The 18327-nt window shown below is 37.7% G+C and overlaps 2 protein-coding genes across 4 annotated transcripts; one reads left to right on the top strand and one right to left on the bottom strand.

Moving 5' to 3' along the window:
• Window positions 1–561: 561 nt before the first annotated feature.
• AK6 (adenylate kinase 6) lies at window positions 562–4704 on the bottom strand. The gene is made up of 5 exons (XM_082192039.1): window positions 4569–4704; window positions 3633–3725; window positions 3012–3070; window positions 2773–2918; window positions 562–2629 (listed from the first exon to the last, which is right to left on the bottom strand). The coding sequence occupies exons 1-5, from the start codon at window positions 4651–4653 to the stop codon at window positions 2440–2442; spliced, it is 573 nt and encodes a 190-aa protein (XP_082048165.1). The 5' UTR covers window positions 4654–4704; the 3' UTR covers window positions 562–2439.
• Window positions 4692–18182, top strand: RAD17 (RAD17 checkpoint clamp loader component). Of its 3 annotated transcripts, none has more exons than XM_082191921.1 (17): window positions 4692–4763; window positions 6237–6338; window positions 6990–7250; window positions 8221–8304; window positions 9236–9392; window positions 10058–10194; window positions 10703–10755; window positions 11042–11167; window positions 11253–11322; window positions 12260–12375; window positions 12670–12845; window positions 13339–13424; window positions 13583–13729; window positions 14683–14829; window positions 15625–15745; window positions 16500–16557; window positions 17426–18182. In XM_082191921.1, exons 2-17 carry the CDS (start codon window positions 6294–6296, stop codon window positions 17694–17696), a joined length of 2055 nt encoding a protein of 684 aa, XP_082048047.1. In that variant the 5' UTR covers window positions 4692–4763; window positions 6237–6293; the 3' UTR covers window positions 17697–18182. The 3 variants fall into 3 exon arrangements, with proteins under 3 accessions (XP_082048047.1, XP_082048045.1, XP_082048046.1); XM_082191919.1 differs by lacking the exon at window positions 4692–4763 and adding an exon at window positions 5059–5188; XM_082191920.1 differs by lacking the exon at window positions 4692–4763 and adding an exon at window positions 5202–5342.
• Window positions 18183–18327: the final 145 nt, after the last annotated feature.

The following is an 18327-nucleotide window of genomic DNA, read 5'->3' as shown; positions in this document are numbered from 1 at the left end:
CAACTGCCAACAAACAAGCTTAACTAGTAAAATTAGAGATCAAGATGAGTTTTTAAAGGAGGACTGGAACATGTTTGCAGCTTATTTAAAAAATTATTGTAAACATGTTAAAACATAAGTAGGTATGGAGTAATAACAGCAGTAAAATACATATAGGAGAATATTATGGAGGAGATAAGGTATAGAATAATTAGAATATGCATCAATATTACAATACTTGGGGAAACTATGGAGTGGTGGAGGGGAAGTAATACTAATTGAATGTTAATTGGAAAATGTACAATTATTTTTATTTTATTTGAAAAAGGATAAATTACGATAGATAGATAGATAAGATAGATGACCTGCCACCATGGAACCTTTTTATTAAACCTCTGGCCTTAAACGAAGTATGAGCTCTACCACTTCATGAAGGGTCTTCTCACATACATAGGTCGTTACTACATGTCAAAATCCTCTATTGCACTATAGGATTATTAAGCTTTGACAAACAGGAAAGGATGAGTAAGATACAGATTTAGCTGCAATGCATGTCTTAAGTTATATGGTTTTCTTAACTGGTCATCAATACAAGCAAATTTATTGAACACAGCAAGAGCTACTACAAAAGTTGAATAGAAACATCGTATTTGAACATTCATTAAAAGAAATTGCTTACAGCATATCATAGAAGGCACTTTAATAGACATACCTGTATATAAATGCAAAGCTAAATGTTTACCATTAAATGCACTCCTTTTTATTAAGAAACTTACAAAACTATAGACCCATTTCTCCATAAATCAAAATTATATTAAGTACAAAGTCATTTCCAATAGTTATTTAGTAAATAATAAAAGTTTCAAGTCATAGTAGCTTAGAAAAATGGCAAACTGGAGGATTTTCACTTTCAAATATACAAAACACAAACATACAATGACGTTATAAGAGGCACAAATCAAATGCTCCATGGATAGGGCAATATCCAACAGTGACAGCCACTTGTGCAATGGGACTTTCCCCCTGACCTGTACACTGATGCCCCTCAAAATCTACTCTGGACAATTGGAGAACCTCCTGGAATAGATTGTGCAAGCGTGAAGAGGAAGAGGAGAAAGGGAAAGTCCTATCATGTTCACTGCCATGACAATGTGTTTCCCCCATAAGTATCAGTCGTACTATATACACTGAATGACTGTGTAATTTACATTATACCATAGAATGTGCAGCTAGGAGTATCTTAAGTACTGATGCTGCATTTAAGTTAGTGTATGCTTAAATTCAGTAGGAGTCTCCTATTCCTAAAGAAGGAGGCTCCTTTTCAAGAATATCTTAAACTTTTTTAGTTCCAGAAAAGAAAACATCAGTGCTTTATATATGCTGAATTACCACAAAACTACCAGGGCAATCAAAGTGGGCCTTTCCCAACTGACAACAGGAAGATGTGCTTCCTATTAAGATACTAATCAGGTGTGTCCTTTGCAATTTTTGTAATTTCATTACTGTATATTCAAAGATCAGATCTCTGGAGCTAAATATTTTAACACAAAGAGGAGACACTAATAAACATACTTACAAACAGACTTAATACTTTATTCATGCATAACCAATTTTCTACCTACCTTTCACTTGGTACTGTGTATTTTGCACACGCGTTGTGGTAGTTAACAGACAAAACATAGATCTGTATTTGACACACATACATGCTATGGGAAGCTGCTATCAAATTGGGCTTCCTATTATGTGGAACTGGCATGTGTGTTCACATCAATAACATGACCTGTGGTTGCACTTCAGGTTGCACTGTGTATAGTCAATGTATTACACTTGCAAAGACAGGTCAATATTCCCATAGCATTAGAAGTAACTCCACCAGGAAAGCTTTTAGATTTGAAAGACTGATAACATTTACTATGAGCTAGTAAATGAAATATATATATATACACACACACAAATATATTAAATGACATTGCATGTTGATAACTTAATAACCTGGAACACTGTCACAATAACCTGGAACATTGTCACAAACCAAGTCCCACCATTAAAAAATAAAAACTTCCACAGAACAATTCAACGTATTACCAAAAAAAGGAAGTTGCACAGCAATTGAGATGCTAACACTTAAACAAGCCAGTGCAGTTTGTTATTAACCTTTTCAACCAAATCTTCAAAAAGAATCGTAAGATGCCCAATTACACAGAATGTCATGTTTTTTAAAGTTTCCAAGTCTGTAACTTATGTCCAGTTTCTGCAGTCATATGAATCCAGCTATAATTAGTGCAGCATAAATCTGCTGAATTTCATTTATCTCCAATTTTATTTTCACAGAAAAGTAACTGTTACTGTTTCCTCAATGACTGAAACAGCAAGTGTAACTGACAAGAACCAGTCAGCCAGTGCTATTGAATTAAGTTATTTCTAAGACTGTTTGGTCTATTAATATTACATATTAAAATGCTAGTTGTTGTCTTTCATCCACTGTTCGATCCACTGTATAATCTGATCTAAGTTGTTCTCCATGTCCTCTGGAATGTTGCTGGGCAACTGATGAACAATGTCTTCCTTATACGATGACATGGCTTCTTCATAAATGATCTGAAAAATTTCACATTGAAGGTTGTCTTGAAGCTTTTTTCCTTTGTATCCTCTAAAAAAATAAAATAAGATAAGACTTGAGATAATTTGGGAGCACATTTTAGGTTAAAAAACAGAGACAAGACTATGTACTAACAAGAGGCTTCATCCTAAACCAAATCTGGTACTGCATCTATTTTGTAGCACTGATTTTACCTGCTTTCCAATCTGTTATACAAGACTGAGTTTTCAGTTCGAAGCACAAATACTATATTAAACCAACGTTCAGGAAAGAAGTCACAGCTGTGATAATCAACTATTACACCGCCATCACTCATCTTCTCTTCCAGTTCATCAACTACCTAAAAGAGAATTCATACAAAATAAACTTATAAATGTATTCTTAGTAACAAAATAAAATCCAAAACTGTGCTAGTTTTTAAATGTAAACGTACCCTGTCTTCATCTAAAATTGGACATCCATATTCCTCATCAAATCCTTCATATAGCTCCCCTGTATAATGAGGAAGAAATGGTAAGAATACAAAAAATGTTTCCAATGGTTTGCTGTCAATTGCTTTTTTAAGATATGTCTCTCAAAAACCTGTGTGCAGCCCAATATTATGGGTTTTTATTCAGAAATAAGTTCCATAAGTCCAATGATGCTTACTCTATGCATTTTAGAAGTATGTTTAAAAGTTTTTTTTTAACAAGCATGTCTATAAACAGAATTTATTCCCTTTAGCATTATAGCTATGGATAGGATTCATCTAGGCATTCTGTCAGCAGAAACTCTGTGCAAGGACTACTGCTTATGTAATGGAGCTTTCTCCCTCTCCTCCCACTGAAGGCCTCCCAGAATTGGTTTGGGCAGGAAGGGGCAGGGAGAGTCAGGAGAGAGGGGTGGGGTTGTTCCATACGATGAGCTGAAATGCTTGCATAGACAGAATGTTCATAATAGCGCAACACTGAACTCTACCACATATATCTAAACTATACCTACTTACCAGTATATAACTTAAATACGAAATCTACATCAACTTTCAAGTGTTAAGTTCTGTAAAATAAAAACTCACCTTCTTTGGCCAAATCACCCACATTAATGTAAGTAAAATCTGTTCTTGCAGCAATCTCTTTGCCTAGGGTAGTTTTCCCAACACCAGGCGTACCTACAAAGCAGCATATGTCATAACAAAACAGTAATCAATAGTAGCAACTAATAACATATACAGTGGTACCTGTACTTAATTCGTTAAGTACTTAAATTGTTCCGGAGGTCCGTTCTTAACCTGAAACTGTTATTAACCTGAAGCACCACTTTAGCTAATGGGGCCTCCTGCTGCTGCCGCGCTGCCAGAGCACGATTTGTGTTCTCATCCTGAAGCAAAGTTCTTAACCTGAGGCACTATTTCTGGGTTAGCAGAGTCTGTAACCTGAAGCGTATGTAACCTGAAGCATATGTAACTCGAGGTACCACTGTACTGTAATCAACTCCACATGAAAACTGCTACTAAAGGCCCAGACAGGCCTAGTTCAAGCAAGATAGCCAAAGACTTTCCATTAAAAAAAAATCCTGCAGGCGTGTGCATCACACTTTGAACGCTTCTCTATATTAAAAATTGTCTACAATCAGCTTGTATGGCATATGGCAAAGAGCAAGTTTTGTATTTGCATGTTATATAAAACAAACAAACACGGAGCAGCATTCAAAACAATGTTATAGCCCATTCGATCACATAGTTTGCCTGCAGGCCCAGGCCTCATATTTGAAGTACAAATAGGAGGGTAAAAGTGACATTTACCGAGGCGCACAATCAGGTAAAACCCATGAAGCTGCCTCGCACCGAGTCGACCCAAACACACAGCTTTCCAGGATAGGATTTCAGACGGGAATCTTTCCCAGCCTTGTTGTTACTGGTTGCCTTCACCCGAGGACACTAGAAACTGGACCCGGGACCTTATGTTTCTAAAGCACTTGCATGAGATACAAACACAACCCGTTTTCCTCTTACCCGTGAGAAGAATATTTGGTCTCCTCATGTTCGCTTGGGGGACGATCCAAGTGCCTAGAAAGGCGTCACGAAGACACGTGTTCATCCTTCGCGGGGACCTTTCCCAACTCTGCCCGAGTCAGCGCATAATAACAACGTCACAGAGGTCCCTTTCTTCCGCCCGTCTCCTGGTAAATAGGAAGGCGACTCTGTGAGGTAAGAATCACGTATGACATACATACATACATACATACATACATACATACATACATACATACATACATACATACATACATACATACATACATACGTACGTACGTTTCGGCGAGCTTTTGGCTTTTCTCTGGGGCCAGAGGGTGACGCCTTAAAGTTTCGTCATCAGTTGGGCGCCCACATGCGCGGAAAGCCCCCAGCCTGAATGGAGGCAGCCTGAGTCCCAGGAGGAGAAAGACGCCTCCGGCGGGTATTAGGGCACCGCGGCAGGTCTCCCTGGTGATGGAGAAGGGCGAGTAAGGCGCTGCCTGGGCTACAGAAGCGGCGGAGAAGGGTCAGCGCAACACAGTCCGGCAGAGCCGCTCCGCAAGTCACTCGGCTGGACATCCCTGAAGGAGCGGCGCAGTCCGAAGCATGTCCGGTCAGAAGTAAGTCCCGCTGAGTTCGGCTGAGCTGCCTTCCCTTCGCCCTGGAAGATCTGCCTCCCTGCCTTGGTGGCCGTTATTTTCCCACCTGGCCTGGGTGGGCGGGTCCCTGACTGACCCCAGCTACAAAAGCTGCTGAACAGACTCTTCGGCTGGGGTAGAGTTTGGAGGTTTCTTTGGTTGCTCGCGCTGTATAAGTTGAATAAATAATAACAATACTGATGCTGATTTTTGTATCGTTATTTCTAGGTCATGTTATGATTCGTGTGGAAATTGTTTTAATTTGGTTGTGTACTTTTTGATGTGTTTTATTTATGACTTCTGTTATGTTTGTAATTATGCAAATCTTGTCATGTCATAAGCCGCCTTGAGTATGGTTTTAACTCAAACACCACCATGTCTGTGTGTGAGAGAGAAAGTGTACTCTTTATATTGCATAGCCTTTGGGGATGGTATGACAACTACTGACATTTGTGACTGGGGATGGTATGACAACTTAAATTTGTGACTGAATAGCCAGTTCTGAAGTTTTTGCCTGCTGTATAGATGAAACCTATAGTTGTCTGTGACAGGTTACTGAAATCTGCCTACTACTGCCTGATGTACTAGTACCACTATATTTAAAAATCATTGCAGGAATATGTTTCACAGTCATGCTGCTAATTAGTTTCTGAGGTTTTTCTCCACAACCATGAGTTGGTAGAAACAATCCCAACCCCTTTTGCACCAGTCTGGGAAGGGGGTGGATAAAGTGGAAGCCTGTAGGATCTCTGCCAGTGAAATCCAGCGGAAAGACCCAAAAGGCCCTGTGTGAAGAAGTGGCCTGGCATTCCATACAGACTGGTTGAGCAGTGGCCAGGGTTAGGAAGGAACCTTTTCTTGGAAAAACAGCACATTTGGAGGAAAATAGCAGCTGGAGTGTGATTTCTCCCTTCCCTGGGGCTACCCCCTCATTTGCAAGGCAGCCGTAGTTGGATGTTTTGCCTAGTTGGACGTTTTAAAATTCTATTTGTGCAAAGTTTGTTTACATAAATATTTTACACTTTTTTAGGTAATTTAATTTAAAGGGCTGTCAGTCATATGCTTTGGATGGAAACTACAAAGGTTGATGATGTCAAAAAAATATTCAAAAAGAAAGATTGCTGCAGTCAATGTGAGTGATTACTTTAAAATATTAAAGATTTTGGATTGTATTATTCTTTAATGCACAGTTGTTATGTAGAGGAGGATTACTTACTTTATTATCACTTTTCATAACATCAGCCAATGGTAGTTTGGAAATCATGGTTAAATGTTCCAGACCAAGTATAATTACTGGAAATAAGAACTGTTGAACACACCAGGGCTAAATGCCTGTGTGTGTGTGTGTGTGTGTGTGTATACATATATATATAAACTTAAGACATACTATTTTCATAATTTCATGCTGATTCCAGACTCCCTTTCTTGTACAGTGGTACTAAGAACTTTGCTTCAGGATGAGAACAGAAATCGGGCTCTGGCGGCGCGGCGGCAGCGGGAGGCCCCATTAGCTAAAGTGGTGCTTCAGGTTAAGAACAGTTTCAGGTTAAGAACGGACCTCCGGAACGAATTAAGTTCTTTACCCGAGGTACCACTGTATTAAAACAAAGTTACTGAATGTTCAATTAGATAGGGCTTAAAAGTTGAAAGGGGGCTTTCCAATAGTATGACAAAGTTGTTGCTGTTATTAAGACCTTGGACTACTGTACTGTAAAATACTAGTTGGTTTAAGAATTAATCATTTCTACCGTGCAATAACTTTTGTTTACTTACATTTTGTTAGGTGACTGATTGGGTGGAGCCATCTTTTAGTGATTTCTGTAAGGATACAATTCTGTCATCTGACATTCTTCATAAGAAGCCATCAACAGATACCAAACACAGTCGGAAGAAAAAAGAGTGTTGCTCTCCGATAGAAAGTTGTAAGACTGAAAGAAAAAAAAGAAAGCCACTTTCTATACATGAGCAATATAAATATAAACTCTCAAAACAAAACCATAGCCAAAATGAATCTTGGGTGGATAAATACAAACCAAAAACTCAGGTAAAGTTTAAAATTCCTTTAAAACAACAAATAGCTATGTGTGTTGCTGAAGTGGTGTGTCCAAAAGGACAAATAGATAGTGTTTCATTAAGTTGATAGAACATAGGTATACTTGGTTAATAGAAAAGTGTAAGATATATATATATTTAAATTGTCAGCAAGTGTTTGGAATATTATGCAATAGCAATGGAATATTTTTTGCACTTGTTATTGAGTAATGATATTGACTATGTCTAGATGATCATCTTTCAGCTTAATAAACAGAGATGTGAGCAAGACTTTTGTCCACTTATGGTCGTTTCTAGAAATATGTTGGATGTCCTTTGAATGCCTTGAAAATTAATGCAGATCTAGTCCCTTGGCTCCGATATGTGGCAATTATGTAAGCACATTCCAGTTCATTAGGACAGAGGTCTTGTGGTAGCTTTCAGACTGTAAATGGACCCTTCCTGCAGATGCCCCTTATCTTAGCTCAGGCTTCCTCAACCTTGGCCCTTCAGATGTTTTTGGCCTACAACTCCCATGATCCCTATCGAGCAGAACCAGTGGTCAGGGATGATGGGAATTGTAGTCTCAAAACATCTGGAGGGCTGAGGTTGAGGAAGCCTGTTTTAGCTAGTTTAGTAGGCTGTGGAACTATTTGCAGTCTGAAGGCTGCTGCTGAATCTCAGGCCCTGAACTCTGCTGTGTGTGATGTAATCTCCACACTTCGGGGCTTGGAGATGGGCACCAGATAGCTGGAACCCTAATGGCCTGAATTCTGGCCAAAATGGATCTCAGTTTGGAAGACAAACTGAGCCAGGCCAGTTACGGAAACACAGTGAAAATAGAACCATTTTTATTTTGCTTACACTAATAATTAACTTGTTACAGGTACCAAGAGGATATGCTACAACAGTGTTCTTTTGCAGTATTTAATTCTACTGTAAAATTATTTGCCTGAACTATATATTATTATTTTTCTCATTAGAATGAGCTTGCCATACACAAGAAGAAAATTGAAGAAGTTGAAGCATGGTTAAAAGAGCACACATTTCAAAGGCCACCCAGACAGGTAGCATATATTTACCTAGTAGCTTTACCTGCCACTAAGTTTGTTTTGAAGGCTTTGTGTAACTTAAGACTCCTACTGGGAAATGTTCAGAAATGAGGTGAAAAAATAACACAAATCCTGCATGATATTTCATTTGGCAGCAGTATTTGTTACAGTATTTCATGCAGTAATCTGCTTTTGAGATTTGGCACAGTAATTTTCTAGAAGTTTGTAGCAGGAAAATAAATTCTTAGGAAAAATAATAATTCAAATGGGTCTGCTCCAAATGAAAACTAGATGCATGTCACTCAGAAAAGTTCTGCATGCATGTTAAGTTTTTCCATATTGCCTGGTGGACTTTGCTGCATTGTGACCTGAGAAATGCTGCGATACTCTGGTATGTACAGAGTATGGTATGTAACAGAGGGGCATACAAGGATGAATTCAAAGGTGCCGACGTTTGCAGTGTTATACTTGGAGCTAAATCATTGCATGAGAGAAGTCTACATATATTCTTCCTCTTGCACAAGTGTTTTCAGAAGAGCATTGCTGGCAAGTTCCCTTACACACAGTTTTTTTTGTGTGTGTGTGTGGCGGATATGGATGGGATCCAAACTGCTATTAGCTTTTTTTTGTCGTCCTAATTCAAATAAAAACTAGTATTAGGGATAATAACAAAATGTGTCAAATATTTTGTTTAGGTAGCATTTTATTGCTGCTTCTTTTTCCAATTCTTTGCAATATATATGATTACCTAATAAGCAATTAATTTTACACTTGTATAAGTGTGGTGAAATATAGAATCATTGGGATTGTAATTTGTAATTTAGCAACAGTAACTGCTAACACAAAGTGTGGGGAGGAGGGGGGAAATTAATAAAAGTCCATTAAATTTTTATCCTGCTCTTTCCTTCTAATATAGCAAGTTGGTTTATTATATGGTGTCTTGTAGGAAGGCTCTATTTTATTATTAACTGGTCCTCCAGGATGTGGCAAGTCTGCAACTGTGGAAATATTAGCAAAAGATCTTGGCATTCAAGTGCAAGAATGGATAAATCCTGTATCACTAGACTTCAAGAAAGACGATGTCATAGATTCTTTGAGCCATGGTAAGCATTTAATTGAAGACTTTGAGTCAAGCAGTTAGAATATATTTTGTAAGTTTGTGTATTTGTCATAATATCACAATCTGATGCCCATCAAATTGTTGTAAGTTTCATTGGAATTAATGAGACTCATTTCTACTTAATAGTGTGATACTTTAGATACATACTCAGATCTTCACTAGTAGACCCTCTTTTCACCCCATGGTTTCAAACATTTTCACATTTCAAAACTGTTAGTTTTGCAGTAATGGGAAGGGAACAGTGGGGCTGGCCTTTCCCCCCTAGTAGATTGGTTCTTAAGCTTGCAGAGCTGCTTTTTCTGGAGAGTATACTGATTTGTACAACAACTGAAGCTCTTAAAATGAAGGTGGATAGGATGTCTTAAGTTAAATCAGATATCTTTATCCGCTGATGTAAAATAGAAACTATGAAGATAATATCCGCACTCTTTTTCTTCAAAGATGTGGTATACTTGTACCACCCATCCAGTTCCCGTAATCTACACCTTTGGTGGATTTTAGCCTGTGCTATTTGGTAGCAGGCAAAAAAATGGCCTGTTGCTCTCAAACACCAATTTCAAAGCAGATGGGTCCTAGGATACTGAATCTTCATGTTCATATTATTGTTCTTTATAAGGTATACACTGTAAAATAAACTCTCCTGTTTAGAGTCTGATTTTCAGATACTTCCTTATCAGAGCCAGACAGCTCTCTTTCAAGAGTTTCTGTTAAGAGCAAACAAATATGCAAGTCTTCAGATGGTTGGACAATCCATGGAAACTGACAGAAGACTTATTCTTGTGGAAGTAAGTAAAAATAGTTGACTAATTCAAGTTAAAATCTTATATTCTTTTTTTCTTACATTTTAAAGGACACTGTTTTATGTAAACTGCTTAGGGATTTTGAATATTAAGCAATATATAAATAAGTAAATAATGCAAGATAGGAGTTACTATAATCATAAGGGGTGATTCACGGGATGATTTGAAAAATTTGTCACTGTAAGCCTACTAAGAGCACAGGAACATTTGGGTTTATCTAAAGTAGCACTTTAATCTAAACGGTTTGTTATTATAAATGTCAAGTAAAATAAGCATATGACTCATATTATAGTCTTAATGGTCACCAACAATATTAATGCTACAGAGATGCTAAAATAGAGATATTGTGAAGAGCTAATATAAGGTAAGGAGAGGATTAGCTGCATTTGTCATGACATAAGACTTCTCTTGACAATTTTCTCAGTTTGAACAGTGTAACTCCAATGATAATGGAAAAAAGCTGGAATAACAGTATTGTATTTGGTTTTTATAGGATATGCCAAACCATTTTTACCGTGACCATAGCTGTTTACATGAAATCTTGAGGTGAGTATAAAGCCATGGTTAGCAGTTTGTTTTATCAAAGGGCCACTTTGAGGAATGCGGCTGGTGTGCTATAAAATTCCACGAACACAAATGGAAACCTTCACATCATTCAATTTATTCTGAATTTTTTGTGTCTGGGGTTGGAATGTAAACATTTTGAGGTGGGAGGCATTCTTGGGCCAGAGGCTTCTAGTTGCTTATTGCTAGTATAGACTCCTACAGATTGATATCTAGATCAACACTTGCCTTTAAACTTGGGACTTTCTCTTTTCATTTTTCATTTTAGAAGGTTTGTTCGGACAAGCAGAAGTCCTCTTGTGTTTATAATATCAGATGCCTTCAGTGGAGCCAGCAACCAAAGGTCTCTATTTCCAAAGGAGATTCAGGAAGAGCTACATATAGCTAATATTAGGTAAAAGGATCATTAAATGCATTGGTCCCAACTGAGGATTCATTATTAAATGTATATTGACCATCTGCCTCATTAATTTTCTCAGTTTTAACCCCGTGGCTCCAACGACGATGATGAAAGTTCTAAATCGAATAGCTGGAGCAGAGTTCAAGACGGTAGGTCAAATTAAAGCAGCACTGGGACAGTTGCAATATGGTCATATTGTAAAGGTTAGCTGAAGGTATCAATTGAGAGAGTTATTTAGTCTGCTCCTTCCAAAAAAATAGAATAACTTTTAACAAGTGGCTTGTGTTTGAGAAGTGGCTGCCAAATGACTGAGGTCTGTCAGCATTTTTCAGACTACCCTACCTCACAGATCTGTAGTGGGCAACCGTATACAGTGTTCTGAACTCCTTTGAGGGAAAGTACAGGTAAAATAAAACAAAAACAAGAAGCTCAGAAATACATGGATGTATACAAATGGCTTCCCCACACATAGCACTTGTAATTTATTTCACTATCAGAGGAGCTGTAGGAGTTTAGTAGTGTATGGATATGTGTTTATGCTCAGTTAATAGGTGACTTAGAAATGTAAATAATAGTATCATATGCAGCATTGTTCCACCATTGAGTAAGGAAACCCGTGAATGTGTTCTGAGTATCACTAATACCAGGTGGTACACTGATTGAGAGAGCAAAGAGGTGAGAACTAATGGAAGTCTAATCTCTTAGGTTACTTGATGCTGCAAACATCAGTTTAATAAAATCATATAAAGCTTATGGCCAATGTTTATCTACAAAGAAGAAGAGTTTGGATTTGATATCCCGCTTTCTCACTACCCAAAGGAGTCTCAAAGCAGCTAACATTCTCCTTTCTCTTCCTCCCCCACAACACACACTCTGTGAGGTGAGTGGGGCTGAGAGACTTCAAAGAAGTGTGACTGGCCCAAGGTCACCCAGCAGCTGCAGGTGGAGGAGCGGAGACGCGAACCCAGTTCCCCAGATTATGAGACTACCGCTCTTAACCACTACACCACACTGGCTCTCACAAACTAACAGTAGTCTTGTTGTGCAGACTAAAGACCTTACAGATGCTTTTGCTTTTCTTTGCAGAATGGAGAAAAAACCGATGTCCCTGACATATCTTCATTAGAGTTGATTTGCAAAGGATGTTCAGGTGATATTAGGAGTGCAATAAATAACCTTCAGTTTTCTTCTTTAAGAGGCAAGTATGGAACTTTTTCTGCTTATATAAGTTTGTGTTTTGTGGAAATCATTTTTATTTTAACACTGTTGGGGTAGCCTTGCAGGAACGCTATCAATGCAAGACAAGAATTGAATGTCTCTTGGTTGTTAAATGGGGCTTTTATACTGTGGTGCTGATCCAAAGATTAACAGAAAAGACAACTCTCCGCTTGTGAAATAATGAGCGCACCTTATTTTTCTATTGAATAAAAAATTCTGGAGTTCATGTTTTACAGTCTACCACTTTGTTCTTTTGTTGCTTTTTGATTACCAGACAGCTCATCAGAGAACAACTTTCTGTCGCAGAAAAAGGGGAATTCCACATTAAAATATGATACATTATCTAAAGTAAAGAAGAAAAAGAAATTTGGTAACCAGGAGTTACAAGCTGTTGGCGCCAAAGATTCCTCCATCTTTCTGTTCCATGCCTTGGGGAAAATACTTTACTGCAAAAGTAAGAACACGTTAACCTATTATTCTTAACTCTATTTGTGTGAGGGGAAGAATTCTCATGTCAATTATTGACAGCTTCTACATTTGCCAACAACTGATTCATTTACTTTTCTGACTCTTAAGACAATATAAAGAATCAGTAGCTATTGTTTTTTCTAACTGGAATCTGTCACATATGAATTGTGAGCAGAGGGCATTGCCCAATTATTGGGAGCAAGCCCTGTCCTATAGATCCATGCCTTGGCATAAACTGAACATGAGTACCAGCTCATGCGCAGGCTTCCATGCAATTAAAACTTGCACACACTACCAGGAGCCTTGGTCACATGGAAGTCTATGTGTGCTATAAGCCATGTGAACCAGTACTAGCCAAGTTTGAGTTGTAGACAATCCCCTCATCTCTGGTCAGTAACCTGTCTCCATATCCAAATACTCTATGCTTCTCATATTCAATGTAAACTTATATGTAGCTGTAGTGTGTGTTATTTTTACAGGAGAACCAGCAACAGACTTGGAGTTTCCTCGGTTACCTGTTCATTTAACAGAATATGAACGAAATCCCTTGCTTGTTCATCCTGAGGTAAATACATTTACTGTTTACTATTAATTGAGTGAAAATTTACTGCTAGTTATCCTATGTAAGTTGTAGATGTAACAGTGATATTCTTAATATGTCATAATGCTAACTCATTTCCTCCTGATGCATAACTTTAATGCTGTATGTTCTCCTTTATTTAGGATGTCGTAGAAAAGTCACACATGCCGGGGGACTTGTTTAATTTATACCTTCATCAAAACTACATAGACTTTTTCTCTGATATAGATGATCTTGTGAGAGCCAGTGAATATTTGAGTACTGCTGACTTCCTTTGCAGTAACTGGGATGTAAGTTTTAAAAAGTAACAATAGGTTAAAGTAACAAAACATAGAAATATGAAGGCTTCAGAATAAATGTCAGAGGGGGGAAATAAACATTTTGAACCAGTGAAAGTGAATGGCTTAACCATTCCCCTGTGGGTGTGGTAAATTTGTAGGTTCTGTATTTATATATTACCATAACTGTTTCTGCTTATTATTACCGTACTTATTATTAATTAAATTTGTATACCGTCCTTCATCTGAAGATCATGGGGCAGTTCACAACATAAAAACGCAAAATGAAAACAAAATGCATAATAAAATAGAGACAAACTAATAACCTCCCTCCCTGCTTAGAATTGTAACAGACCTCAAGATTTACCTAGTCCACTCCCTTAGACTTGTTGTTCTTGTATGACAGTGTGTTTTATGTAACTTTAAAGCTTACTGTTCATGTTTTGCCTTACCAAACAATTGTTCCGAAGAAAGCATGTGCCATTTTCTAGCTACTGTTTCTATAGTCTGGATAAAGTTGTCGTGTCTCAGATACTTTTTTTAATAGATGACACCCAGCTGAACTCCCTTTCGTCATCCCTACAGCCTCTAACGCACATACCAAATCTGCTCTGGAAGATTGGGGGACCCCTAGAGTCTATCTTGGAGTTGTGAGGGGCTATGGGTAGAGGAAAGGAAGCAGGAGTGGATATCCATGACACAATCCAACAGACATCCTTTAAATTTGTTCCCATGTGTTCGAACCAACAGACTACGTGGCATGGAAAAATACCAGCTGTTGCAAGTGTGAGGGGGTGCATTGCTCATTATTCACCATATGAAACTGATAAGTTCAAATCATCAAATGATTCTAACCAATTTAAAATACTTACCTCAAATAAATGCTCAGTTGCAACTAGGTGAAAACTTGACTGCCAGAAATGCTCCCCCTTTCACCTTGATCTTGTTTTTATCATTTCCTATAGGCAAGACCTACACTCCGGGAATATAGTGCATCCATAGCCACAAGGGGCATAATGCATTCAAACAGATCCAGAGCCTCTGCTCAAAGCAAAGGAGGAATGGGCTTTCGACCCCTTCATAAACCACAGTGGTTCTTAATAAACAAAAAGGTGACTATTTTGAAAATGATATTCTTTATTTCAACGTTTATTGTAAAACGTTTTACATTTATTGTAAATCATAACCTAAAATAGAAACAGTAAATTAAGTAGAGCTTTCTTAGTATCATTCTCATCTGATTTGTGGTGTAGGTTAATAATGCTGTAAGATTGCCTTAGCTTGCATGTTTGTGATAAGCATATTCATTACAAGATTAAAGAGTTATTTAATAAGATTAAGGTTTCAGTTTAAGTTTCAATTAAAGGATTGCCTTGTGCCATCTAGCCAAGGAAAATATTTTAGATGAATCATTCCTGCAGTGTAATCTAGGACCAGGTTGACTACACAAACAACCCAAGAAGAAATATATTTAGCGGCTACCACAAAATAGCATTTGGTCTGGGGAAAATACATTTCAGCATACTCTGTAACATGGTTAGGAATAAAGAAGTGTACCTCTTGGATTTTTAGTGTAGCAGCTTCAAGTAAAAATGGACAGGCCAATTTTGGAACCTTCAAATTATGCTATCTCCAGAAAAATTAAATAAGAAAATCAAAATGGAAAGAAATAACTTGATGCTTTAAGCTCCTGCAGCTGTCTAGGCGACGTATCACACCACATCTCAATAGTTATTTCCTGGATAGTGTTGCATGCTTGTTTTAATGTTGGGTTTCTAAGGCATGGAAGTTCTGGCAAAATAACCTCCTAATATTTATAATTGGTAGAGAGTCAGAAGAGAAATTTTGTGGTTTAACTGTAGATAATATATTTTACTATTAGACTTCTTTGTTCTGCCTCCTTATAGTTTCAGGAAAACTGCAATGCTGCAAAATCCCTCTTTTCAAGTTTCTGTTTACCACCACTGTGCCTTCAGACCCAGCTGTTACCTTATCTTGCCATGCTGACAAATCCAATGAGAAACCCAGGTACTTTTGAAAAAACAAACAAACAAACAAACCCTTTTTTCAGAAAATGTATTGGAAGTTCTTAGCCAAACTCTGATGGTAAGCAGTTAGTACTCAAATTAGTACTGATAATTTACTCTTAACCTTGGTTTAACACCACATGGGAGGTGTTGATTGTGCTCTGTAATGTCAGTTCTCTAAGAGTTTGTATCAGCACATCTGCTGCTTTGCCCTATTGCTTCAACATTGTTAGTTTTCTCATTGTGCTGCCTGTAGCTTGTTTGCATACCTGGGCCAAAGGGTTTCTATAGAAGCTCATTTTTTAGGAGCAAGGAGCACTCATTCAATTTTTCCTACAGCAGCATGACAAATGTATTGATTGGGATATGGAGGGTGGCACTTTAGAGCAGAAAAAGCCTTTGGCCATGGAAAATAATGTAATGATTAACCAAACCCTAGATGGTATGTTAATATTATCTATCATCTATCTATCATCTATCTATCTATCTATCTATCTATCTATCTATCTATCATCTATCTATCTATCTATCTATCTATCATCTATCTATCTATCTATCTATCTATCTATCTATCTATCTATCTATCTATCATCTATCTATCTATCTATCTATCTATCTATATCTCTAGTCTAAATCAGGAGTGGAGGAAGTATTGCAAAACAGTCTTAGCTTAAAATGGGACTGTGTACTCTGGATACACAACAAATTCAAGTTCTAACACAATTCTAAGGAATAATTTTTGTATGCTTTCTCAGCTCAGATTACTTTTATTCAGGACATTGGAAGGCTTCCTTTAAAGAAACACTTTGGAAGGTAAATGCCCGCTATGGCTCTTTTGCAAATTGGAATATGTTTGCTGTAAATATCAGTATATACTTTCAGACAGCACTTTGACTACATTGGTTAATTCTCAATCTGTAAGGTGGGAAAAGTAACAATCAACTTGATATGTCACTCTGACCATATCAAGGACTCTATGTGTTTTATTATTTATTCTTTTATTATTTATATCCTGCCTTTCTACATGCAACCCAAACCAGAGTATGTACGGTTCTCAGGCAGTCTCCCATCCATATACTGCCCAGACCTGCTTGCCTTCAGCAAAGTGGAGGCCTCATACGTCTTCAAGACCATGCCCTGGGCTACGTTGGGAGAGGGAATAGTCTGCATATATAAGATATTACTAAGAAGTGTAAAACCTCATGTTGGTTTTAAATTTACAACTATACACTGTGAGATTTGTCCTATAAGGCAATTAACTGTGCTTTCTGTGTTTAAATTCAAAAACTGGGCTAACAGCAACTAGGCATTTGCAATCTCTCCTCCTTTTCAGTAGTTTTTAAGGGGTCACAATCTGTGGTTAAAGTCAACAGGAAGAAAGTGGTACAGCAAATCATGTAATCCGCTGTCAATACACACAGTTTGGAAATCTGGACTGTACGGGTTTTTTAGGTGTATTACAAACTAGGCATACAAAACTATTTTCTTCTCGTGTGTCCACACACCTACCTGTTGCTCACTTTAAGAATGCAGCTTTATAAGCTTAACTTCGAAAGGCAATGAGAGAAAAGGAGAAACAGATGTTAGTTTTTATCTGTTATTTGCATACCTGAATTCCTCAGTAATTCTCTGCAAGAGCATAAAATGTTTCTGAACTTTTATTACTTTCATTCCACAACAGGTTGAAGCTTGAAGCTCTTACTGATAAAGACTCCGCAATACAGGTCCTAGACAGTGATGATGAAGGGGATTTTGCTGAGATGCAGTCCACAAATGTGCTTACTCAAATGGAGAAAAACAAAACCAGTGAGAAAAATGAACCATATGAAAGTCCTCTTCCTTCCAGCCAATCTAGTGGAAATGAACTACCAGCCAGTCAACCTCAGCCTATTGTAGCACAAGCAATCATGGAGGAAGATGAACTAATCATAGAGGAATATGACAGTGACTAGATGGTGTGAAATGGCAACCCCAAAGCTGTGATAGTGTTTAACATAATTTTAAGTTTAATATTTTATAAGCAGTCTTAGCCAACTGTACTGAGAGTGCTACTACTGATAACTTCAACTTATTTTTTTGAGCTATTATTACTTTGCCAGTTTCATGCACCTTCATTTCCAGAGAAACAAATGATACACAAGATATCTGAGTACTGGATTTCCCCAGTACTATTTGACTCTACACTGTAAAGCTTCCGACGGTGTGCACTTCGGTTCAAAATTTTGGTCCCAGTCCGAGAGGTGGTGTGGAAATCAGTATTATGAGACAAATGCACTGGTTTACATGCCTCTTACAGATATTTAGAGGGACACTGTCAATAGTTTTGTTAGAATTTCACAAAAGTAACCCTTACCTGCAGTGATAGAAAACCTGTACAAAGCGTTTAAGTTCTGGGCTGTGTATTATTTAAGATGTAAATAAATTTCTGAATTCCTTGTGTGCTTTGTGATTTTTAGATGTTTATAAAACTGAAGCGGGTACAGCGTGTGTTAGATAAACTTGCCTTTGGGCCACAAGTCATTTCAACTGCATCCAAAAAGTGCAACTGGCCCAAAGGACCTTTAAAAGGCTATCTCCCTGCCC

This window comes from Podarcis vaucheri, assembly GCF_965113315.1.
Source record: "Podarcis vaucheri genome assembly, chromosome: 11".
NCBI classification, from domain to species: domain Eukaryota; kingdom Metazoa; phylum Chordata; class Lepidosauria; order Squamata; family Lacertidae; genus Podarcis; species Podarcis vaucheri.
This window is presented reverse-complemented; position numbering and strand designations above follow the sequence as displayed.